The sequence below is a fragment of the Diabrotica virgifera genome, chromosome 4, assembly GCF_917563875.1.
Source record: "Diabrotica virgifera virgifera chromosome 4, PGI_DIABVI_V3a".
Classification (NCBI taxonomy): Eukaryota; Metazoa; Arthropoda; class Insecta; order Coleoptera; family Chrysomelidae; genus Diabrotica; species Diabrotica virgifera.
This window is the reverse complement of record NC_065446.1, coordinates 160,106,252-160,132,246: the sequence shown is the minus strand read 5'-3', so window position 1 is coordinate 160,132,246 and position 25,995 is coordinate 160,106,252. Positions and strand designations below refer to the sequence as shown.

Below are 25,995 nucleotides of genomic sequence, written 5' to 3'. Positions count from 1 at the left end.
TGCACGCCGGGATTTGTTTTGGTTGGATCAGTGAGAGCAGCATATGTGCCTCCTGATGAGAGACTAATAAGTTTCGAAACCGGTAGAGGTGCTTGCTGCACTCTCTGATTGGACTAGAATATGATGCGGCTGTATTTTCGTTTTGCAACGAAATTGAAAATGGTTATTCATTTTTGATATACGTGTTTACTCTGATTGGAGTACGAAGGGAACCATTCTCGTTGGAACTTTACCGCGCTGAGCAGATGGGACGTGAATTATAAATTGTAAAATTCCCTCATCTTCTAGTCTCAGCATCCGTTATGGCTTACAAATTGTAGAAACCTCGGAGGTGTAACCAGAGAAGGTTCCCATTGTTTTCAGTCTGGTGGGATGTAGAGTAGCATTATGCTGTTTTATATGCCATTAGATTGAAAACTTAGTCTTCTGATTTTTTAACCTTTCATTAAACTCTCATGCAAAAATCAGACTGCTATTTATCACCAACATAATTTCTGTCATTTGAGATGCTCTACGTTTCGGACTCGTTAAAATGCCCAACTTTTTTGTCGGACAAACATTTTTTCATATATTATATAACATTGACTATTGAATAAACTCAAAAACAACATGATATTTTTAACAATCGTAAACTTGTCAGGATGACACGTTTATCATGTTCCACAATTAAACTTCCCCTCTTCAAGTGGTTGTCTGACTTGACACCGTTAATGTATGATCAAATTTCTACTTGCTATTAATAAACTTTTCTTTGCTACGTGGGATCCAGGACTATTTGTAATGCACTCACGAACTTCGTATAAGTGACTGATGTATATTAGTGGGCTCGTGGGTTGCTATGGAAATTGATGCGTACAATAGCAGTGTTCGCGCTGTACAAATCGAACGTATTCAGAGTAAGTTCGGGATTAGTTTCCAATGCGCGTCAACGTAAACTTATCCTGGACATGCTCAGGATTTTTCGCTCCGCGAACAATTTTCGGATTCGTAATGTAATGACGGGTTGCATACATTAAGGTTAGAGAAGGAAGCCTTTTGTTGTCCCTTTCTTATTTCGAAATCAATGTCAAAAAAAATGCAAATACAACAAATTTGTATGTCAACAAAGAGAAAGAGAATAAAAGCAACAGGCAAAGGATTAACTTTCTATTCATCAATGCCTTTCTTAGAAGTTAGAAATTTGATTAGCGTCTTTCTTTATTATTTCCACATTATTTCGATAAATTGTTATTTCCACGCCGAAATCCGGCTTACATTTTTGTAGAGTAAAAGATTGTTATGTATCACTTGGAAATGGCAGCTTGACATTTAGATATAAAAATTACCTTTAACTTCCTAGGGGTTGAACATTATCTGAAGGAAGGAATAATTTAGTAAAGCAATCATTTCCAATTTTGATATTATATTTATATTTGGCATAGGTTGTGGCATTGTGTTGTGGTTTATTACACCACAAAAATAATGAAATATAACAAGACACAAGAAATAGTTTCAGAATAAGTTTGATGTGTTGTTTATGTTTCATTATATTCAATAAGAGACTAATTTAACTCATAAATTAAACTGAAAAATAAACCACAAGAATATGTAGGTACATACTTATAAGCTCATCTAGATAGAAGAAATTAAGTAAAAACAGAGTACAATTTATTGTAATACATACTACCGTAATAGATAATTATTATCGAATGAAAATAATACTAGAAAAGGTACCTACTTATTTATAAACATACTAATGGAAACATTGGCAAACACAACTAAAAAAGCTTTAATATAAAAAATATTAAAATTTGTTTGAAGAATATTTAAATGATACAACACTTTACATAATTTTAAAACTTCAAAAACCAGAATCTACATCTACAAGTTGTTTAACAAAACAATATTTTAGGTTAAGAATTGGAAGGAGTAAGAACAGAATGTCAAGAAATTCTTCCCAAATATTTTGTGCGCCTGTGCGAACTTAAAATCCGAAACAAAATCCTCGAACGTCGAGAGCGTATGCCGGACACGTTCAGGATCTTTTTTCTGTTCTGCGCGAACACCGAATTAAAAATCCGGAGGGTGTTCAGAGGGAAAGATTTGAACTCCGCGAATGCTCAATTTTGTAATGCGCAGGCGTTCTCCCTCTGGGTATTGGGACCGTGCAAGTTCGGCAAAGCGACCTCTATTTCTACGCTCTGTACTTTTATTCGCACTTTTAATTATATTGGCCAATTATATTAGTCCTGGTTGCTGGATAATTGTCAAGACCATAGTCCAAAAAAATAATAAGAAGAAAAAAATAAGATGCAGGTTATGTTTAGCAAACGTAAACAATTGTATGTAGTAAATAAAATCAGTTATTAAAATGCAGTATTGCAAGCAAAATACAATTAATTAAATTTACCTTTATATAATAATTGCATATCATATCAATATTGTGGAGCAATATATAATTTTTCTAAGTCAATGACAGAAGGTATGAAATATACGTCAATTTGACAATTTCAATTGACAATATGAATTATTTAAGATAGTTGCAATATTTCTCCGCGACTCGCGCACGGTCGTTTCTCGTTTCCCTTTCCAAGTACTTGCACACCGCGAATACCCAGGATGTCCTGCGCGATCAAAGCTAATGTTAACCGAAACAAGCGGGTTCATGTCGAATTCTATGAGTCAAATTCTGATCTCTTCTCTAGTTGCATTCTTTATTTGTAGTACATCATCCGATTTACCCAAAACAAAACTGTTTTAAAACTCAATAATGATTGTACACTAAATAGTTTTAAATTTACTTTTTAGTACTTTTTTAGTATTTACTAACTTACATTTTAGATTGAAATGGGAGACGCACTTTCGCAAAATAATTTTGAGTCAATTATTTTGCAATCAAGTATAGATATCAATACATTATCGTATGCCAAATATTCTTCGTTTTTATATGGGAATAGTTTTATTTTCTGTGTTGCCATTTTAGCTACTTTTTGCAACGGAAACTTTTGCCATGGGTGTGAATATGCCAGCAAGAACAGTGGTTTTTGATTCAGTTCGTAAACATGACGGCAAAGAATTACGTGACCTTGAGGCTGCCGAATACACTCAGATGGCTGGACGTGCTGGAAGACGTGGTTTGGATGCGGAAGGGACTGTTATTATTCTGTGTAAACAAACCATTCCTCTGGAAGAAAATTTTAAGAAGATGATGCTGGGCAAACCTAGTTCGTTAGTGAGTCAGTTCAGATTAACGTATGGAATGGTAAGTGAAGAATTATAATGTTTAGACGTATAACAAACTAAAGGTTGATTTATGTTACACCGGGCGTGGACGGCACGACGCGCAGAACAATAGAAAACGCACGTCCTCGGAAACTTCCGGGTGTCGCCCCGTTTCGTTGTAAGATACCAGCTAATGCTTTTCATATCCGACGATTCTTCAACGTGTTCCGTCCCGTCCACGTCCCCGTTGTAACATAAATCCGGCTTTATTTGATTACGTTAATTAGGAACAATCTAAATCAATCTTATAGCGTCGAAAAAGCAAGTACTGAGGTGTATAAAATCTCATCTTGTGGTCGCGCTCGTTGTAGTTTCTCATCACACGTAACATGCAACTCTGTGTATAGAAATTGAGATGGTAAGTAGAGAGAAAATGTATACCGGGAATAAGTGTGAGGGAAAGTCCACTATTTATCACAGTTCTCTGAGAAATACTTACCAGCAAGATGTGAGCTCCCCCTCATTGCTGTCATTAGGTAGGAAGACATTGGGGGACGTGACTATGTCAGGATCCTATAATCCATAGCCACAGACACCTACTCCAAATTTATTGATGGTCAAAGATTTGAACTACCTCTAAATAGGAAGAAAACACATTTGCGAACATACACATATAGTCACACATACGTGAGTTGGAAATGGAAACAATTTCTGACACTGCTCGTCTCCATGGGGCTAGCTTCCTTAGAAATTGAGTTTTTTTATTAAAATACCGTGATTTACACAATCAAAAACTTTGGCATAGTCACAGAAAACAGTGGCAGTATAAAGATTATTGTTTAGTGCTTGGTAAACCTCATGTATTACAGAAAACATGGCATCAGTGGTACATTTATTAGTTAAAAAGCCGAACTGACTTTGTGATAAAATGTTGTTATCAGCGATAAAGGACATAAGTCGAGTTTTAATGAGTCTCTCAATAATTTTGCAGAGTACCGGTAATAAGGCAATAGGTCTATAGTTTTTTAGTCTATAGGTCTATAGATTTTTCACCACCCTTATGAAGAGGAATAATAATGGCTGTCTTTAGGCACTCTGGAAATTTACCTTTTTTGAAGGATCATTAATTAGTGAGACGAGGATTTCCAACACATTTTCTGTGAGATTAGAGAAAATCTTTATAGATAGTCCGTCAGTACTACAGGATGATTTGCTTTTGATACTATTGATTGTTTGGATCAGTTCAGAGTTATCGACTGGTCTTAAAAAGAATGAATTCGATACCTTTTTTGAATTAGGAAGATAGGAAATGGGATCTTGTTGCAGCAAAATAGTTGATGTTATATTTTTACTCACATTAACGAAGTAATCGTTTAGACTTTCAGGGTTTGGAAGGGAAAATGATTGAGCTGTGCTGAATTTTATTTCGAAGATCGTTTATTATGGACCAAGTTTCTTTTGCTCCCAGACGATTTTGATAGTAGGCTTTTTTAGCTGATTTGACAAGTTTTAGATATGTTGTCTTGTACTTCGTGATATATTCAGTGACAGAAACATTGGTAGTAAATTTCTTGATGTATAGTAAGTAGTGAACGCATATTCTTGGCTGATATGCGGATACCTTTCGTAACCCAAGGTTTCCGATATTTTGGCTTAATAGTAATTAAAGTAAATACCTTATTGAAGATGCGTAGAAGCTTATCTAGAAAAACACTGAAGTTATAGGCCACGTCTATAGAAGGAAAGTGCCACTCAGAAGTTAAGCATAAATTTTGGAATTTACGAAAATTCTGGGCGGAAAAAATCCTACCTAAACGTCGGGTTTTTGACTATATTTACTGGTATGCCAACTGCGAGTATAAACATTAACAAATTGTAGCGACCTCTCAATCACCTTTACATTATAAATACTAACTACAATAATAATCTATATCGCCAGGGTTATTGTTTATATACAGATTGATTGGAATGATGTTTATACAACTTTAAATAAAATTAATTTGGCATGATCTCATAGCAGTATCATATCTCAATGTTGGGATATAATAGGTTTGTTCCAACCCGTCACAAAAACCGTTGTTGAACGGTTACCAGTATGCGCAGTAACGAAAAATGTGTTACTGCGCATAATTGTTCATTATTGCGCATGCGCGTAACGATTCAAGAACGGTTTTGTATTGAGTTGGAAGAAACCTCTTATCAACCCGTTTCTTATTTTTTACTTTGTTATTTTAGGTTTTAAGTTTGCTACGTGTAGAAAGTATAAGCGTAGAAGGTATGATGTCAAGAAGTTTTAGAGAAGCAGATCATCAGAAGAATATGGTTGAAATAAGGAAGAAACTAGAAAAAGTCGATGAAGAATTAAAAGAATTGTGTAGACAACAAATTAGTACTTACTTGCAGCCTTTAGTTAAATTTTACGAAACCGCTAGCGCTTACTTGAATATCAGAAAGAATATTATGGTGAGTATTATAAAAAGTTATAGAAAAAGTCAATTGAAGAAAAAAAAAAGAAGTATTAAAAATGTGCTAGATTCTAAATTGTCATGAATTATCCCGAAATGTCTCGTTAAGTCTGGAACGTCACAAAATGTATATAAACAGAAAGTTGACAGTTCAAGTAACAGTAGTATCAGTAGTAATTAAGTTATTGAATATAGCGTCTCTTTGCAAAGACAATGACGTCGACTTTGCAAAGTAACAAGACACTTACTCAACACACACACTACACATTACACCGAGTTAGTGATAAGTTACCTATACAATTACGTGGCTAAAGATTTTAGTTCTAAACCAAGGCCAGAATCAGAGAGAAAAAAAAGTTATTGAATATTTCTGTAATTTAGTTAAAGTTGTTATCAAATATTGTAATATTGTTTTGAATAAAAGTAATTATAAAGAATAGGTGACAGCGGTGGAATAAAAGGGATACTAAGTAATTGTTAATGGTTAATATAATAACTAGTATGTTAATATCGCAATGTTTTTAAAAATGGAAGAGGAAGAGAAGTGTAGGTAAGATGAGAAGGAGGAAAACCGTAAGGAAGAAGAGGAAGAGATTAAGGAGAAACGTAGGCTAGAGGAGGAAGAAAGGCGTAAAAAATAGAAGTAGAGATGATAAATGGTTTATCTCATATTCACGAACATTTTAAGGTGGAGGTTGGTCAAATTACTAGTAGACTAAATCAATTAGAAGAACAATAATAATTAAAGTAATAAAACCGATTTAGAAAATAAAATAGAACAACAACAAAACAATTTAAAATATTTTTAGAAAGACAAATAGCTGAGTTAGAAACAAAAATATAGTATCTATAGTATCTTTGAAGTCAGCTGGAACACCCAAACAAACTTCTTCTTTTTGCAGTACCGTCTCCTATCGGAGGTTTGCTACCATCATAGCAATATTAACTTTGTTGGCTGCAGCTCTGAACAACTGTATTGAACTGCACCCGTACCACTCCCTTACATTTCGCAACCAGGAAATCCTCCTAGGTCCCACATTTCTCTTTCCCGGATTTTTCCTTGGATTATGAGTCTTAGCAGGGAGTACTTTTCCCTCTCATTATGTGGCCTAGATATTCCAGTTTTCTCGTTTGTATGGTTTTTATGACTTCGCATTCCTTCCCCATCTTCAGCAAAACATCTTGATTTGTTACTCTCTCTCCCCATGGTATTTTCCACATTCTCCTGTGGCACCACATCTCGAATGTCTCAATGTTGTTGATGTTTATCTTTTTCAGTGGCCAAGCTTCCATACCGTACAGCAGAATGGAGAAAACATAACGCCTTAACATTCTCGTTCTTAAGTTTAGATTTATGTCCCGGCTGCATAGGAACTTTTTCATACTTTTTTGATAAATGATTGCCTCGCTATTTCAATTCGCCCCTTAATTCCTCTTGTTTTGTCATTAGTATCAGTGAACCAAACCCCTAAATATTTGTAGGACGTAACTATTTCAACTTGCTTATTATTTATGGTTAAATTCACATTGGCGTATAGCTTCTTTGTTACAATCATAAATTTAGTCTTTTTGATGTTCAGTTTTAGACCGTACTTGTTGGTATGAATGTTTATGTTTTCCAGCAAATAGTGTAAATTTGCTAGGTTATCTGTTACTACTAGTGTCATCAGCGTATCGTATATTGTTAATTAACTCTCTGTTAATGTGCATACCAATGTTTTGCTCTAGGAGCGTTTTTTGACATATTGTTTCGCTATATAAATTGAATAGTAGTGGAGAAAGCACACAACCCTGACGCACACCTCGACGAATCTCAATTTCTTCAGTTAACTCATTATCAACCTTGATTTTTGCTGCTTGCCACCAGCACAATCTGGATATGATGTTAATGTCGCGACTGTCGATGTTTTTGCTTCTTAGGATTTCATACAGTTTTTTGTGTCTGAATAATTTATCGAAGGCCTTCTCAAAATCTATGAAACCTACATATAGGTCTTGGTTTACATCCAAACACCTCTGCATTAACACACTTAGACCAAACAAAGCTTCCCAAACAAACAGATTGACAGCAAATATTAGAACAATATATCATATTACGAGACATCCCAGCAAACAGACCGACGTGTTAATTACGTGAATATTGGGTACATTTGTCACCAATATACGTAAATTGCTTACGTGAATTTCACGTGAAAATTTGGTTGGAATGTCACATTGAAAATACGTCTTTAAATTACGTGAATAACTCGTCTTCAATAGACGTGTTATTTACCTTAAATAGCAATAAAATGTTTCGGGAAATTCACCTTGCAAATACGTGTTGATTAACGTATCTTTTAGGGAATGTATATATTAGTATTCACGTGAAAGATACGGCCTCGGTTCACGTAAATAATTCGACCTTAATTAACTTAAGAATCACGTAATTATTATCCTCATATGATATAAATAAAACAAGCATAATATAAAGTATTAACAATGTATTTATTTAGTAGAATTTAGAGACTTTAAAACATTTGTCTTGTAAAATTATTATACAAGATAATGAACCAAAAATGGTACCGACCTAAAGACACATTAAAAAATTTGCCAACACAAAACACAACACAGGTCACTTTTTATTTCTAGGAGGACAGTTTCTTGTTTTTTCTAATTGCATCGTCGGCGGCACTTCAACCCTCGAGCAGTGAGGTAAATGTTAATACGAAAGACATTATTATAAATAAACCCGCCTAAAATAAAACGAAGGAAATAAAGCTGAAAGCTCTTCACGTTTCACTTTCACTTTTTATTGCAGGGTTGCCAGATGATTTTTTATAATTCCCTAGAATTTTTGTCAAAATTTCCCTAGATTTCCCTAACAACTTGACAGCCATTTTTACCCTGGAATTCCCTATATATTTTCAATATACGCATGCGCATTACAAAACTGGGCATTGGATAAGGTCGACTTTTTCCACCTGAACAGCTAATGCGCAGGCGTACTGTCTCTGGGTAATTTCAGGATATCCTCCGCGAGTAGACCCAGTATTTTTTTGTATATGTTACGAGCAAAGCCCGAAATTGGACAATCCTAGCATTGTACGGAAAATATTGTACACTTCTAGCATTGTACTCCCAAACTGTAAAATGTCCGAAATGGTATGGTCAAAATTAAAAATGATCGAAACACTGATCGATTCGAATCGATTATTGTTGACAAGCGACACACCAAATCAAAAATCGAACATTTATGGTTATCTAATAATCTAGTAATATTTATATGGTTAATGGTAGAATCCAATCCCAGAGAAATCTCTTCGTGGATTTTATGTATTATGGATAATAATTTAATCCTACAACCCAGAAATCAGAAACCCTGATTAATTTTAGATTTACAACATAACCTTATTGATGTTTGTTTGCCCTTGATAACAAATGGGGAATAATCGATAAAAATCGATATCTGTCATAGTCTCTTCACTTCTAAACTTTGACGCATCGCTGGGATTCCCCGAATAAAACGATTTTCATGTAGATAATATATGTGCAATTTTATAAAGGTTATAAAATCAAACAGATTTTTTAAAATCGTCTTACAAATATTAAGAATTCCCTAGATTTTTCATAGAATTGAATAAAATTCCCTTTTTCCCTAAGCTGGCTCAAAAATCCCTAGGTTTAGGGAAAATTCCCTAGGTCTGGTAACCCTGTTTTGTTGTGAGAAATGTGAGGAGCTGATATTAGAGGTTATGATCATCGATTTTAAAAATCGATTATTTTTAAATTACAGTTAAACTATTCTACTTACTTTAAATTAGTATTACGTATTTTCTTTTTGTTTTTAAATTTCTTCTACTATTAACTAATTGGTCTTACTAAAAATCTATTTCAATACCAGAATAATATAATCCTATCGAAACGTATCTATTATTCGATAAATCGATTAATTTAGTTTTCGAACCAACTATGTTAATCACGTACCGTGGTCACGTGATAGTATTTAAAGGAGGAGAAAGGCTTGGTAGTACGTCATCACCGCGCGCGATTTGAAAATTAGACTCAACATCATTTTAGCTCCTGTGATATTTTTAAAGAAAGAAATAGCAAAAATAGCGTCAAATCAAGGTTGGATTGAAATAGTTATGCTAAATGATTTTAAAAGCGAAATCATAAACTTTTTGTTTAAATATTGGTATTATTTACATTACTTTTACGTGAAATACATCTAATTTTTCGACGTCCATAAAATACAGTGAGTACAATTCAAGCGATACGTATTTAACCAACACCGTTGTAAAATTTTGTTTTCCAAAATATTTCTCAAAATTTAACCAAAGGAAGTTATTTCTGTTTAGTGATTATTACGTGAAATAAACGTACCTTTGCGATGTAACCGACATTCACACCTATTATAAAAAACATGTACTATATTCGTCATTATGATTTTATATTATTTAATGTCAAACATGTATAAAGGAAGCACTAATATACAGGGTGTAACAAAATTACAGGTAATAAATTAAATCACATATTCTGGGACCAAAAATAGTTCGATTTAACCTAACTTACCTTAGTACAAATATGCACATAAAAAAAGTTACAGCCCTTTGAAATTATAAAATGAAAATCGATTTTTTCGAATATATCGGAAACTAGAGATTTTTTATTGAAAATGGACACGTGGCATTCTTATGGCAAGAACATCTTAAAGAAAAATTATAGTGAAATTTGTGCACCCCATAAAAATTTTATGCGGTTTTGTTCCCTTAAACCCCCCCAAACTTTTGTGTACGTTCCAATTAAATTATTATTGTGGTACCATTAGTTACATTCAATATTATTAAAACTTTTTTGCCTCCTAGTATTTTTTCGATAAGGCAGTTTTTATCGAGTTGCGGCTTCTTTTTTAATATGTTTACATAAAAAATTTATGGGGGTTTTGTTCCTTTAAACCTCCCAAATATTTGTGTACGTTCCAATTACACTATTATCCAAGACACCTTTTATCGAGATGTGGCTTCTTTTTCAATATCTTTCAAAATCTACTTAAAAATATAAATCATGGATATATTTTCATATTATTACCAAGTTTCCATAATCGTACTTAACCATATACAAATATGTGGTGGGTTTGACAAATATTCTAAATATCTCGGTAAAAACTAACTTTTCGTAAAAGTACTAAGAGGCAAAAAAGTTTTTAAAATATGGTGTTTAACTAATGGTACTACAATATTAATTCAATTGGAACGTACACAAAAGTTTGGGGGGTTTAAAGGAACAAAACCCCCAAAAAATTTATATGGGGTAGGTGGCGACCACCTAGCAAGTCACATCCACGCGCTCATCAAAGACATATGGCAAGAAGAGAAAATAACCGACGACTGGAAGAAAAGTATATTATGCCCGATCTATAAAAAAGGAGACAAACTCCAGTGCAAAAACTACCGTGGAATCTCTCTACTAGGTACAGCATATAAAGTCCTCACATAGTATAAACCAGCGGCTCCAACCACTAGCAGAAAATATTATTGGAGAGTATCAGATGGGGATTCCGACGGGAAAGATCGGCACTGGATCAAATATTTACAGTCAAAACAGATCTTGGGCAAATCATGGGAACACGATATTGATGTTCACAACGTGTTTGTAGACTTCAAACAGGCATACGACTCAGTCAAAAGGAACAAATTATACTATATATTGGCTGAATTGGCAATACCACACAAGCTAATAAGACTCATTAAAGCCACAGTGGATGAAACTCAGGCATGTGTACGAATACAAATCCACCGGACAGACTTTTTCAAAATTTCGCAGGGGCTAAAGCAGGGAGATGGGCTGGCCCCAACATTGTTTAACCCATAGATATATAATACTCTAGATTGCGCCTTACGATCTTAAAATGCGTGACGGTTGCGACAGAGATAAATGAGCCTATTTGGTCGGTAGTCTCTTTCTAATTCAAGAGGAGTATCGACGACGTCACTATCCTACTCTGTCGTCGAGTATTTTAGATGGTTTGACAGTTCGAGCGGATGACGACGAGAACTGGTCGTTTGTCTTCGGACGTGGATAATCCTGGTTCGAATCCCATACCAATCTTTACTTTTTTTATTTTTTATTTAATCAATATTGCGTTTATTAGATATTATTACATCTCTAAAGTAAATCTATGCAAAGAAATATATAACAAATAAGAAAAACTGTGTAGGTACCTATAGATTTTTAAAAATATAAAAGCCAATGTTATTTTTTTAATAAGTTAATTGTAGAATAGTATAAAGTAATTGTTAAAAATATTCGTAAAAAATTACCAATAATTAATATCAACATAATGTACCATCGATTTATTAATTGAATCGGTCATTTCAAAAACAACATGAGTCACATATTCCTAATTTTACAGAAGAGCAAAGAAAACTAACTATATAGTCGAAAGATGGATGAAATGGATGACATCAAAATTCTGAGTTATATTGTAGTTTTGTTCCTAATGTTTTTACTGGACTGGTGTCGTTTTTGCACACAACGTTTATCTTAAAGGAGTCTATTCCTCTCAAAAAGTTAGTTTCTGAAAATTGTGGACTTTGCTGTTTTTGAAATGACCGATTCAATTATAAGTAATTAGACATTATTTTTATTTATGAAACTATTGTTACAATTTTTTAAAAAAGTAGAAGCAAAACAAACATTTACATCATTCGAATAAGGACGAATTTATATTAATAACGAATGACTTTTATTTTACTATGCAGTTCACAAATTATGTATTCCAATATTAACTTACTATACATACATTTATTACCTGCTAGATTTACTTAGGTCCATTTTTCAGATGTAAAAATATCTAATAAACGCAATATTGATTAAATAAAAATAAAAAAAGTAAAGTTGGTATGGGATTCGAACCACGATTATCCACGTCCGAAGACCAAAGACCATTTCCCGTCACCACCCGCTCCAACTGTCAACACATATTACTCGATAAAGTGGGATATTCATGTCGTCGATATTCCCCTTAAATTAAAAAGAGACTACCGACCAAATAGGCTCATTTATCTCTGTCGCAACCGTCACCCATTTTAAGATCGCAGGGCGCAATCTAGAGTATTATATATCTATGGTTTAACCTGGCACTGGAGTATGCGGTTAGGCAAATGCAAACTGGACGAGGAAACCTACTGACCAACCGAACGGTTCAACTGGCCGCTTATGCTGATGATATTAATATTATGAGTAGAACATCAACGGGAGCACAGGAAACATACGCAGAGTTAAAAACACAAACAAAAATGCTAGGTCTGGAAATTAACACAGAAAAAAAACAAAAATAATGACAGACGAGAAGAAATATAGTCCCACAAACCATTATACATGAAGATGACATTGAAACGGTTGGAAAGTTTACATACCTGGGAGTAGAAATATATGCCGACGGATCAAAAGATGGAGAAATACGGTAGAGAATAACGCAAGCAAACAGCTTATTTTGTCCTCTCCCATATATTTCGGTCTAAAAGTGTCCACTGAAATACAAAGATGAGAATCTATAAAACTTTCATTCGACGAATAACATGTGAAGCCTGGGTCCTGAAAGAAACATCCAAAAACAAACTCGACACATTCGAAAGGAAAGTACTGAGGAGAATACTAGGACCTGTGAGAGAAAACGGAATCTTCAGAAGTCGATACAACAACGAACTTTATCAACTTTATAAGGAAACACCTCTGTCAGACTTCTTTAGAATACAAAGATTGCAATGGGCCGGACACGTGATAAGAATGGGAGAGGATAGGCTACCAAAAAGAGCACAGAATGCTAGAATGCAGGGAAAGAGATAGGTTGGAAAGCCAAAAAAGCGCTGGGAAGACACAGTAAACAGCGACGCACAAGCCCTTTTAGGAGTCCGTGTATGGAGAAGATCACCACAGACAAGCAAGGGTGGAGGCAAAAAATAAAGGAGGCCAAGGCTCAATTTGGGCTGTAGTGCCGTAGAAGAAGCCGTAACAAATTTATATTATATTTATTTTTTTGGCCATAGTATTAAATGCTAGAAACTTAGAAAGTTTTTTCTTCTATCTGTTATCAAGTTTTTCACTGCAACATTTTAGAAGCTTTCGATTCAGCATATAAAACACTGGACTTATACTCGGTTAATTTTATACTTTAAAATGTAAACAATAATTTAAATCCAACTACTGTTCAGTTCATCGACTTTTAAGCAAGTACTCCAAAGTTCACTGAAGATTTCGTTCGGTCTCAACACTAATTAATGTAATCCGTTTGAATTTTTAACTAAATTACTTATACTAATTACAACAGGAGAGTTTACTTCGATGCTAAAGTTTTAATACCTAGTGAATTTTATTTAGTTTTCTCCAGGCTGGTTCTGATTATTGCTTTCTTATATTTTTCCTCTGGAACGCCAGTAGGGACTACGGGTCAGCTAGCCAATTTATTGGACTTGACTACAGTCAAGTCTGTCTCCTTCCACAGGACCTCCATTGCCCTCATCACATCGTCACTCCATTACATGGTATATTCGTTAGTGCACTTCACAGGATCCCTGAGCTAAAATTGAATTGTAGTGGGTTCTAGCTTCCAATAGGAGGCTAGAATTAAGAAGCTAGAATCCACCTACTATATTTATCTACTACTTGTTCCAGTTTTTTTATGATTACGTCTACTTAAGAGTCCTGAGATAGACTCTAGGCTAGTGTGGGAATGTGAGTGTGAGAACATAGAAAAATTACATAAAGTAGAGATGGCAATACAAAAAACTATCACACATAAAGATTATATATATTGTAAATTTGAGGTTTATTTTATGTTAATTATGATCGAATTATTTCAGAATTCCGTGCTGTCTTTTCCTAAAGTACAAAAAACATTAAGCCCAGGCAGATTAATTGTAATAACCCATAAACATCACGTAAACAAGTTAGCTCTCATATTAAGCTGTATAAGATCCAAGCAGCTTCTATACAAGGTTCTAGTTTTGAACGATAGCGCCCAAGAGGTATCAAAAGATCATAAAGAGGATTTCTGGTATTATATGCTGAGTCTTACCGAAGAAAAATTGTTTAGTACTGCTACTGCTGCTGAGCATGATATTTTAACGGTATCTGCTGAAGATATATTCGAAATATCAGGAAGAACTCTAAAAGTAAGTATGATATCTAAGTAATCTAAAATCAAGATTTTCACGATAACTTTTTTTATTTAGTGTAACCTGTCTCTACATCTCAAGTCATTGACATATGCACAAATATTTTACAAACATAAAAACAATTACAACGTGGAATGAAGTAAACAGTTCTGTTGTATGTAGGCATATGAATTTATTAAAATTGAGAAGATTCTAGTAGCTCTCACTAGAACACAAGTACCTTGTGCAATTTTCGAGCAAGGATGAAATACATTCACATGTGATATTTAAAATCTTAAGACATCGACTTAATGTCGACTACTTATTAATATAGAATGTAACAATAATGTAATTTAGAGGTTTTTACACCTATTGAAGTGGCTAGTTACAATTACTTGTACACTGGACGTTTACACTGATGATGGTTAGTTTGCCAAAAACATTTTATACTTCCACTTCCTTGTGGATAAATTTTAAGAATTTTTGATAAATTCATATGCCTACATACAACAGAAGTGTTTACTTCATTCCATGTTGTTATATCGAAGGTATACAGCCAACTACAGGGTTTACCCCTTTTTAAAGTTATTAAAACAATTATTACCAATATTGGAAAATATTGATAAAATAGACAGCTTGATTTAAATTTGCTTCAGGGTACAGCACAGGAAGTTCTGATGACTCTATAAGGAAGAAATATATGTCAACTGATGGTGGTGGCCCCTGAAACAAATTAAATCTTAAGCTGTCTCTCGTTACTTTATTTTTACTCAAATTTTGAGTACTAGGAACAAGAATTTTGTTGTATTTTTTACCTAGATAAGTATTTTTGTTGGATTTTATTCCACATTTAAGTCGCTTAAGAACTTTCCTTCACATTTAGCTAAAATTGGAATGCGTATCAACTCTCTCTGTTCGTGTGATAACTACTCTACTGCAGATTTAAATCATATAATCTTTAAATTGTGAACCTAATAAATACCATACGAAAGCACTAATTGGTAAACTTCAAGAGCAGAATGTAAGTTTACCGCTGAATATTTCACACCTACTAAGCTTCAACACCAAAACTATTAATGATATTATCATACAATTTCTTAAAGATTCTAAAATAAAAATTTAATATGACATCTTTAACTTTCAAATATTTGTGACAAAAAGTTTATCTAATGCCATCCCCTCTTTGTGAACACACACACACCTAGATAAGTAGACAGGTGTAGAATGGATATTGTAGATTCTCCCATGTCTACTATTTATCGCTATGTTTGCCTTGATAATTGTAGAAGGCTCAGATTAAAGGTTGTTACCAAAAATTCTGCTCTTTTTTATAACATTATTCTTTATTTACCATAAATTGATTATTTTACAATCCCTTGTTTTAGGTAAACACTGATTTGGTTATAAAAGATGTTGAGAAACGACAAATGGAACGATTTAAATATGATCCGGTAGGTCAAACCTGTGTTGAAGCTGTTCAGGAATTACATAAATTAACTATGTTGGCCAACAACGATACGGGCACCTTGGAGTTCTTACATTTTATTATAGATTTAAAGGTAATACTGATCGATATTAATAACTTCAATACTTTATTTTATTTATATGGAAATAATAATGGAACTGTTGAAGTACGAAGAAAATATGGAGCGGAATTTTTATATTTTTAGTTCCCTATGCCGCTGAGAAAGAGTACGACGTGCTGGGAGAAATCTGGCAACACTGGTCAAATAGAATTGATAAAATTTGACATATGATGATTGCATCTTAGATTTTAGACCATGCAAATCTTTTTATGAAGAATAACTTTTCTTCGTAAAATTAATAATAAAAGAGTTATGAATGAAAATGATATTGGTATTCGTAATTTGAGAAAAAGTTTCAAATATTTTTTTTATCTTTAGAAGGATGTACAAGTAATTGCATATTAGAACATAGCTTTTAACTCCAAACAACTTTTTATAATAACACTTTTCAATATTGTGAAAAATAAGGCACTTTAATTTTGATCGAACTTCATATTTTTTGACATACATCGTATAGTAGATTTGATATCTTATAAAAATAAATAAATACAAAATAAACAGTTTTCCTTGAAAATAGTGAAGTGTAATTTAACATTACATTAACATAAATAAATAAAATTTGTTTATCTGACATTTCAATTTTTTGTTGTCGTTTAGTTGCGTCAAACGAAAACAAAGTAGAGTTGACGTTTCTATCATAGAGTTATATATTAGCATAGAGAGAGTGTCATTCAGAGCGAAGTGACGACACCTTCTTTTTTATTTGGATTAGTGCTGTTTCACTCTTACGCATAGTAAAGCTGCTACAGTTGTCCTCCTCTTCCGTGCCTATATTCACCCTGAATGTCATCATAGATTTTCGATACAATGTGTTAGAAAGAGATGCAGCAAACCAGTCCATGAGATCTTGTCGTCAGGAAGCGCGGAAGGTAGGCTCCCTCTGTGTTAATATATACCTCTATGGTTTCTATGTCGGAAGAAAATGACAATTTAAAGGAGGCTGGTGACGTTACAATGACGACTTTGAGGTCGGATATCTCGAAGATGGTTAGAGATAGCGAAATGCCGTTTTCAGATTTGGATTCAGAAGACAAAACTACATAGGAATCCATCACTAGGTGGCCTCTAGATATTTCAGGAGCGGCAACGCAATAACACACACACTTTTGCGAATTTATAAACGAAAAGTTTTCGTTGAAAATGTGAACCTTAAACCTGTGCTAAACTTCTAATCTGTATTTATTTTGATAGCCGAAATATAGAGCTGTCTGCATGCGACACACTATGTTTAAACAATGTTTAATTGTTTAAATATAAATTTTATTTATTGTTAATAAAAATTTAAATTCGTGGTGCAACTATATTTCTTCTTTCTTCTTCTTCTTCTTCTTCGCGCGACTAGGATTACTCCTGTTTGTCTGCCTCTTATTCTGTTTCAGTTGTTGTTGACTGTACATTGTCTTTCCACCTTTTCGGCGGTCTTCCAACGGGTCTTCTGCTATACGGCTTGTTGTTTTTACAGATGTTCGCTAATCTATCTGGTTCCATTCGGTTTACATGTTCGTTTCAACTTTTCTTTCTTGTTTTTATCCACCTGTTAATATTTTGAATTTTGCATCGTTCTCGTATACTTCTGTTGCTTTGTCTGTCTCTTAATAATATGCCCGCTATTGATATTAATACTTTCATTTCGATATTGTTGATTTGATATTTCTATTAAGTAAATAATTAATTCATTTAAAAAAGTTATTATTATTACTTTTAAATCATATTTAGGGGCCCGAAAATTGTGTAGTGCCTCGGGCCTGATTTGAAGTAAAATAGGCTCTGGTGGTGATGATACGTATTCTAAATGCAAAATGGATTTCACCTATTGACATTCATCGTCAATTAATCGAAGTTATGGGTAAAAGTGCATATTTGTTTAACATGTTCGTATATGGTGTAGATAATTCAGTGAAGACCGAACGGAAATTCACGATGAATTTGAAGACCTTCCCATCCGATCTTTGTCGTCAATTTTCGTTCGTATTTCACTGAATTCTATACACCATTTGCGAACATGTTGAACATAATATATGCACTTTTACCCATAAACTTAGATTAACTAACGATAAATGTCAATAGGTGAAATCCATTTTGCATTTCAAAAAGGTATCACAGCATGAATTTCATATTGGCGGTAACAGCGACTGGGACCTCCATCTCGAAGGCTGTTAGGCCGACAGGTTAGGTTAGGTGTTAAGTTGATGTGTAAGGCACTGTTGCCAGATTTCTCCCAGTACGTCGCACTCTTTCTCAGCGTCATAGGGCTTTCTTTACGAATGACTCTCGTATATGTTATAAATACGTTATTTTTAGGTAAACGACCAAGAACTCTATATTGGTCTACAAAAAATGTATGAAATAAAAGACAAGTTAATCGATCATTTACTTAGTACTAGAATTCCTAATTTCGAGCGACAGTTCTGCATAGTTTTCTCTAGAAAATTTCTAGAGGAGAAGAAGAAAGATTTAGAATTCCAATTGTCGAATGCAAGTTTATCTCTTTATCCTGATTATGAAAACAGGATCGAATTGTTGCGCAGGTTAAATTATGTAGATGGACAAAATAAAAGTAAGTAGGTACAGTACGACAAGCGAAAAGTGGCTTGTTGAGCGTTGACCAAATGTTTATATTATTGTTCAACATTTATTTTCTGGCTAATTGACTCTGCCAAAGCCATTTTTCAGAAAAAAACATTCATTTTTTCTATGGCCGTCAAGCGGCAGAGATCAAGCTTCTAACGTTAATTTCATTGCAGTGTTGTCAAGTATTTCAATATTTTTATGAAGCGGGACGGGTACATTTTGAAATTAAAATGAAAGTTCAGTAAAAAATAAATAGGACCCAAGCGTAAGGAATTAATTTAATAATGAATTAAACATAATGCATCGTTATAAAACATAAATAAACAATTTTAAACATTTAAATTAATGGAGTTTTATTTGCTTTATTGACTATTATTGTCACCTCTCAGAAGCAATAAATGCTACTTTTATTTTAAATCAAATAGTTGTTTTCCTAAATAGTGCGGAAAGGGAACATCCATAAACTACGTCGTAAAAATTTTGGAGTTTTTAATAAACTTCCCCCTTCTGTTGTAAAGCGTCGTTTACAGTTGACCCACCACCCCTCATACCGACGTCGCAATTGCAACTCATGACCCACCTTTTTAGTGATTTTTTTTTAATTCCATGTTATTTCTGGACTTTTTAAGTTCGCTCTCAAAGTTTATTTACGAATGTATCCAAATCAGTATTACTATGTAGCTCATTAATATCCTCGTACTTTTTTCTCTCAATTCACTGTACAACTAATTAGCTTTATTGGGACAAAAGACAACACTTTTATCGGAGTTTCTATGCTTTCTTAACTGCATCATATACATCTTGATACTTATTTTGTTTTGATTTCCATGCCATTTCTTTTATTAAGTATAAATACAATGTACTAACTATATAGAATATAATATTTTATTTCTATTCATTCTTGTAGAATTGTTTCACACAGAGTATTCAGTAAATAAATTAATAGTTTAATATTTATTGCTTCCAGAAGTTGTTCCGTATAGAAGCGTTTGTTTAAAGACACAGAACAATGTTTTATTGTTTGTTATTCTGTACAAAACTGCTAGCAATATTATTAAGGCTGTGAATGATAAAAACAAAATGAAAAGTATGCGATAAAAGTAATATACTAATTCTTTTTTATTCCAGAATAGGGTATATTTTTTATATTCGTGAACATTAAACGACGTCGGATGTGCACTCATGGCCCCCTTCCCCCTGTCGTATACCGTCGTAATAAGCCTACCCACCCCCTTTTCAACGACGTAGTTTATGGATGTTCCCAAAGTGATACTTTCCCGCACAAGACTGCCGTTGGCCCGAACGACGGGCCGTTCGGGCAACCAGTCGAGTGCGGGAAAGACACTTTCCACATGAGTCAAGAACAATATTTTTTCTAGGGCCGTACGTTTGAAAGAAAGCCACAACAAATAGAGTTATATAAATTTTTATTTAGGAGTGAAAATACACAAATTAATACGTTCTTTGACAAGGTTGTCAAAACCAAACTTTCAGTAAAATTGGTTACCATAACGATGGACGATTCGAAACCGTTGTTATTGTCTACTGATTTGAATATTATGTCAAAATAATTCTATTTCAACGAATTATCGCGTTAAATTCATTAAAACACGAGCCCAATAAGATAAATTTGAATTAAATTAGGAAATAATATCTATATATTAAAAATAAAACGGGATAATACCCGAAGGTTGGCTGTATACCATCTAGTTAAATAAAATTAACATGAAGTAAAACTCCCTAGTGTAGTTGGTATATTTAATAAAAATTCTAAAAAAATTTTAAAAATCCAAACGGATTACGTTCAAAACGTTTTCGGACTTATCAGTCCATCATCAGTGAACCTAAAAGTAAGTAATCTCACTTAGTAAAATTGAAGAAGGGTGAAATTTTGAATGTTACAAAATTGAAAAGTGTGGTTACGATTACTTACTCCCTGTCCTTGCTAAATAGCCACAATGCCAAACACTGGTCAAGATGTATATTCTAACTACATGGTGAAATTTGTTAAATAATTTGGCTTACATTGGATGCCAACGGATTAGTACTAGGTACATGATGCTCTAATCCATTAATTAAGAGATTTTTTTATTATGAATAGGTCTACATTGAACTACGTTTAGTCTGTCAATGATTTAGAAGGAAGTTGAAATACTTCAAAAGTCAGTGACATTGACATCCAGGAAAGGGAATTTTTAAGGTATTAACCAAGGTCAAGATCCAATGTGGTTACGGAAATTTAAGTTTAAAACTGTGTTGGAATTTTAATTTTTAATATTAGAATTTAAATTTAGTATTTTTTATTTTAAAATATTACAACCATTACTACAAATTTGACTATAAAATTAAATTTGATCGAAATTATTGTCATAATATGGTAATGAAAACAAAATGTAAGATTGAATTAGTGGTTAATGAAAGTTAATAATTTTTGTATATAGCCTTGGGGGTGAAAGTTAAAACTTTGAAGTGATACAAATGCGTGCGGGAAAGTGGCTGTTTTAGCACGGCCGTAGAAAAAAATATTTTACAACTTTAGTTTATCAAAAATTACATATTTGAATGCGTAAGCTTAAAATCAGTTCAAAGAATAATTAAGGAAGACAATTAGGAAGACTCAATTAATAACAAGTTCTTTTCCCCGACAAATAGTGGTACAGTAGGCCGTACTGTAGACTAGAGCGAAGCTTCATACTGTTGTCTGTAGTTTTAAAATTTAAATATTTTTAAAGTTTAATAAAGTAATTTTGTTATTTATTTCTTATTATTTTTAATTAATTATGCGCCACTTTTAACTGGTATTGGATCAGCCCAAAACCACATTATATAAAATATATTTCTGACGTGTAGGTATGTACTCGCAGTTCTTCAAACAATGTACCGATGCATATGGGATACATCTTACATTTACTGCACCAAAAACAATAGTTTAATTTGTACCTGACTTTTTGTCTGACTACACATAAATGCCAAAAATTTCGAAACTTACATTTAAATTGTCCTTCAGTTAATCTATTTTGCAAAACACTGCCATTTTGTGAGAATAAAAGCAAAACATAAAATAAACGTGTTTTAAATCTTGTTTCGCATTGTGAAAAAGTTCATCATTTAAAATGTTTGGTCACCTCGCATATACGCTATCATACTGTCATAATTCAATGTAAATGTCATAATAAATACAGCAAAATGTTAATTAGCCAAATTGATTTCTTTTGGTGAATATTAACCACTATTTCATTATAATCCAGTATAGAGCATGAGCCCGTGGCCTCTAGGCACTCCATATTTAAAAAAAGCTGAAAGCTTATCTGCGCATGTCCCCAACACAGGTAAAAACGATCAGCGAGTACGGACTTTGGATCGTGGTTACTTGAGTAGGTAACAGGTAGCAAAGGTGTGTAAAATATTATGTTACTTTCCTTAAAGTATAAAAGCTGAATTTTATATAAGTTACTTGGACTACTATTAAAAGATAATATCTCAGTAGCCGGACAGTTTCAATGGTTTCTTCCCCTTGTCGGACACATTGAAAGTCTACTGTAGGTACGAGCGCGAGACAATATGTACTCGAGTGTATACGAACGAGTGTGATAGTAAGTTCCGTCTACTGCGATCTTTTACTGCGCATCATCAGTCGTATTATTTATATTGTAACGAAAGAGAACTCTTGGCCGACCCCCGTATAAAGGTAAACAACAAAAGAATGACGTAATATAATCTTCGCGGCGCCCCGAGAGTTCTGGAAGGTACCGCACGTGGGCGTGCCGACAGACAATGGATCGACTGGTATAGAGATGGGAGATATATCGAGATGGGCGCGGATATTTCTGGAATGTTCCATAATAACTGTATCGCATATATAAATACGAACAGATTTGTAAATAGGGTTAGTTGATAATATAAATTCGATCTGTAACTTGTATAAATAAATTCGTATAAACGAACCGAGAGTATTATTTTAACCGTAATTACGTTATAATATTTATATATTGTATATTATTATACAGAGTGTTCCAAAAGTAGCGAAACGGTCGAATATTTCGTGAAATATGTATTCAATATTTTTCAAAAGTCTATCGAATGATACCCCCTTTGGAGTGGACCCCCCTGACACCCTTTGGAGGTGGAGAGGGGGTAACTTTAAAATCTTAAATTGGATCCCCCGTTATTTATTATTTATTCGAGACATTTTTTAGAATTGTTGACAGATGACGCTGTATTTGAAAAAAATACGATTTATTAGCGCCATCTATCAACAAATCTAAAAAATGTCTCGAATAAATGTTACTCACTTTATTATGAGGTATTCAAATCTGCAATAAAAAAATGTGAGTTCCTATTTAAGATTTTAAAGTTACCCCACCTACAGGGCGAGGAAGGGGGTGTCGTGTTTGGTGTCATTCGATAGATTTTTGAAAAATATTGAAAACGTATTTTTCGATCGGATGTTCATTTCGCGAAATATTCGACCGTCCCGCTACTTTTGGGACACCCTGTATAACAATATTATAATATATAAATATAAATAATACGACTGATGATGCGCAGTAAAAGATCGCAGTAGACGGAACTCACTATCTCACTCGTTCGTATACACTCGAGTACATATTGTCTCGCGCTCGTACCTACAGTAGACTTTCAATGTGTACGGCAAGGTGCAGAAACCATTGAAACTCTCCGGTTTTTTTTGAATCCTGATTATGTTTAGTTCTCTTATTTTATTTAAAATAACAATTTATTTTTGTTTGTAGTTCAGCTTAAGGGCTATGTAGCTTGTGAAATAGGCATGAACGAGCTATTACTAACCGAACTGATCCTACGAAATATTTTAAGCAAGCTCAAACCTGCCGAAGTAGCAGCTCTGTTATCAGCTTTGGTGTTCAGAGGTCGATCACAAGACGAAGCTTTTGATGATGATGGACTAACTCCGGACTTGAGAAAAGTAAATATAAATATAATTTAGTTTAAAAATACAAGTGGGTATATATCATGGACGTATAAACACAGATGGACCCAGCAATAAGATACCTTGAACGCACTGTTTTGAAGCTTCGATAGAATGTGATGTTTCCTCAATGAGCATACGTGTGCTTGAATAATTATTCAGACGCTAATAATTGAAAGTAGTAATAATTTATAAAAACACGTTCAAAGAATTTAATTAAAAAAAAACAGATTAACTATTAACAATCACGTTTTTATAGAAAAATACATTGTACTTAAAATTAAGATGTGATTCATTGTCTACTGATGTATCTATAAATAATCTCTTACTTCTTGTTTCTGATCTGAAAAGCAGTATGTATTACCTTTGTTTAAAGTATTGCAATAATGATATGAAATTTTAAATTCAACTTATTACTTTTAGATTGATATAATTGTTTGTTTACCTTAACACTAATTCTGAATCAACTTCATAAACTGGAATAGCACCAATTCTCAAAAAATTTTTGCCACTCGGTTTAATTTCAAAATCTCCTAATCTGAAGTGGGTAGAACAGATCCTGGAATATTTAGAAATCTTTATGTTTTCTCCTAAATTTGCTACCCAAATAGTTCGATCGTTAATATTATTTGGAAACCTACATAGAAAAATAAATGATTTTTTATTAATTTCACTAATTTATTTGAATCCATGAGAAATATCAAATTAAAAAGCTACTAAACAATAAAAATCAGATGATGTCTACTTACAATTTAAGAGCACACAGCGATCAACAGGTAGCAACAAACGCGGTCCAAGATTGTGAAAGTTCTTAGTCTGGGTTGATTATCAGATATTAGGCCATTTTTGGGAAAAGTTATTTACCAGCAATTTTATTGCTGAAATCGAATCTTATGATTGTATATATTAATAATATAGGTATGCAAAGTCCGCAGATAGTGTGCTACTTTTTTTATAAACAAAATGGCGCCCGAAAATCGTGTTTTTTTCAATTTTTGCTCTATAACTCCAACGATTTTAACTTTACACCAAAAACACCCAAATAAAATTCACCGTAATTAAATTCTGCATAGAGACGTGTTTTTTCCGATTTACTTCGACGAAAATTTTCCCCGGAAAAGGCGGGTTTTTTTAACAAAATCTTTAATTTTCACCTAAAATTTTAGATAAGTAATTGTTTATCAATAATTAAATAACTTGGTAGTATAAAGCTCTTTTCGGATAGATTATAATTCCAGAAGCATATGGAAATTGAATGAACAGTTTAGCAATAATTGAATTGTTAATTAAAAATTTACTGTCGCTATAATAACCACAATAATTATGATACATAAGAATAACTACGGTTTCTGTATAAAAAGACACTGTCCCTATCTAATGTACTTTACAAAATTGAAATTGGACTGTTTAAGCAGCCTCAGCAATATTTTAAAATTATAAACAATGTTTTGGCTTATAAACAAATACAATATCTTGGGAAATATTAAATTAAATTAAATCATGAAAACGGTATTGAAAAAAAAAAGCGGCAGGATGCTTGTTTTAAAAGAAAAAACGTTTAATTATGATGAGTGGTTACATCCGGTCAAAGTTGACCGGCATTTACGGCCAAGATATAAACAATCGGATCATATTTTTCAAACCATCACCTTTTTGTTTCGGTCCTCTTTCTCCACACCAATTTTCATATCTTTAAAATACTCATAACATATATTATTATAATAAAAACTATCGATATTACGAGTGAAAATTGCCAAAAATAGCAAAATTCCAATCAAAAATTAGGTTAGAGAAAATGTAGTCTCAAAGTTCAAAATCGATATGCGTTAAAAAAATGCATTTTCTGTGCTTCCCATGGAACAATTTTCTTCATTCTTTTTTTGTTCCCAAGTAACTCGAGTAGAGCCATCTAACTAACGCATTATTAAATGTCATAGTTGCTTTTGTTTTGTTATAATAAATTAATTTATTTATTACAATAAAAATTTTTAATTTGTTTAAATACAGCTTTCGAATGAGTATTTTTGTGTTTTTAATGTCAAAAGGTACACTTGTAGTAAGTTTATCTAAAAAAGTCTACAACTGGAAAAATA

The 25,995-nt window shown here is 33.2% G+C and overlaps 1 protein-coding gene across 1 annotated transcript in view; it reads left to right on the top strand.

The window, feature by feature from the left end:
* LOC114339120 (helicase SKI2W) overlaps positions 1-25,995 on the top strand; it is a 127,876-nt gene that overhangs the window by 81,478 nt on the left and 20,403 nt on the right. Inside the window, exons 9-14 of the mRNA XM_028289750.2 lie at positions 2,963-3,241; positions 5,437-5,664; positions 14,507-14,818; positions 16,186-16,359; positions 18,688-18,943; positions 23,709-23,899. Of these exons, the coding sequence (XP_028145551.2) occupies positions 2,963-3,241; positions 5,437-5,664; positions 14,507-14,818; positions 16,186-16,359; positions 18,688-18,943; positions 23,709-23,899 (1,440 nt within the window). The remainder of the gene's footprint in view (positions 1-2,962; positions 3,242-5,436; positions 5,665-14,506; positions 14,819-16,185; positions 16,360-18,687; positions 18,944-23,708; positions 23,900-25,995) is intronic.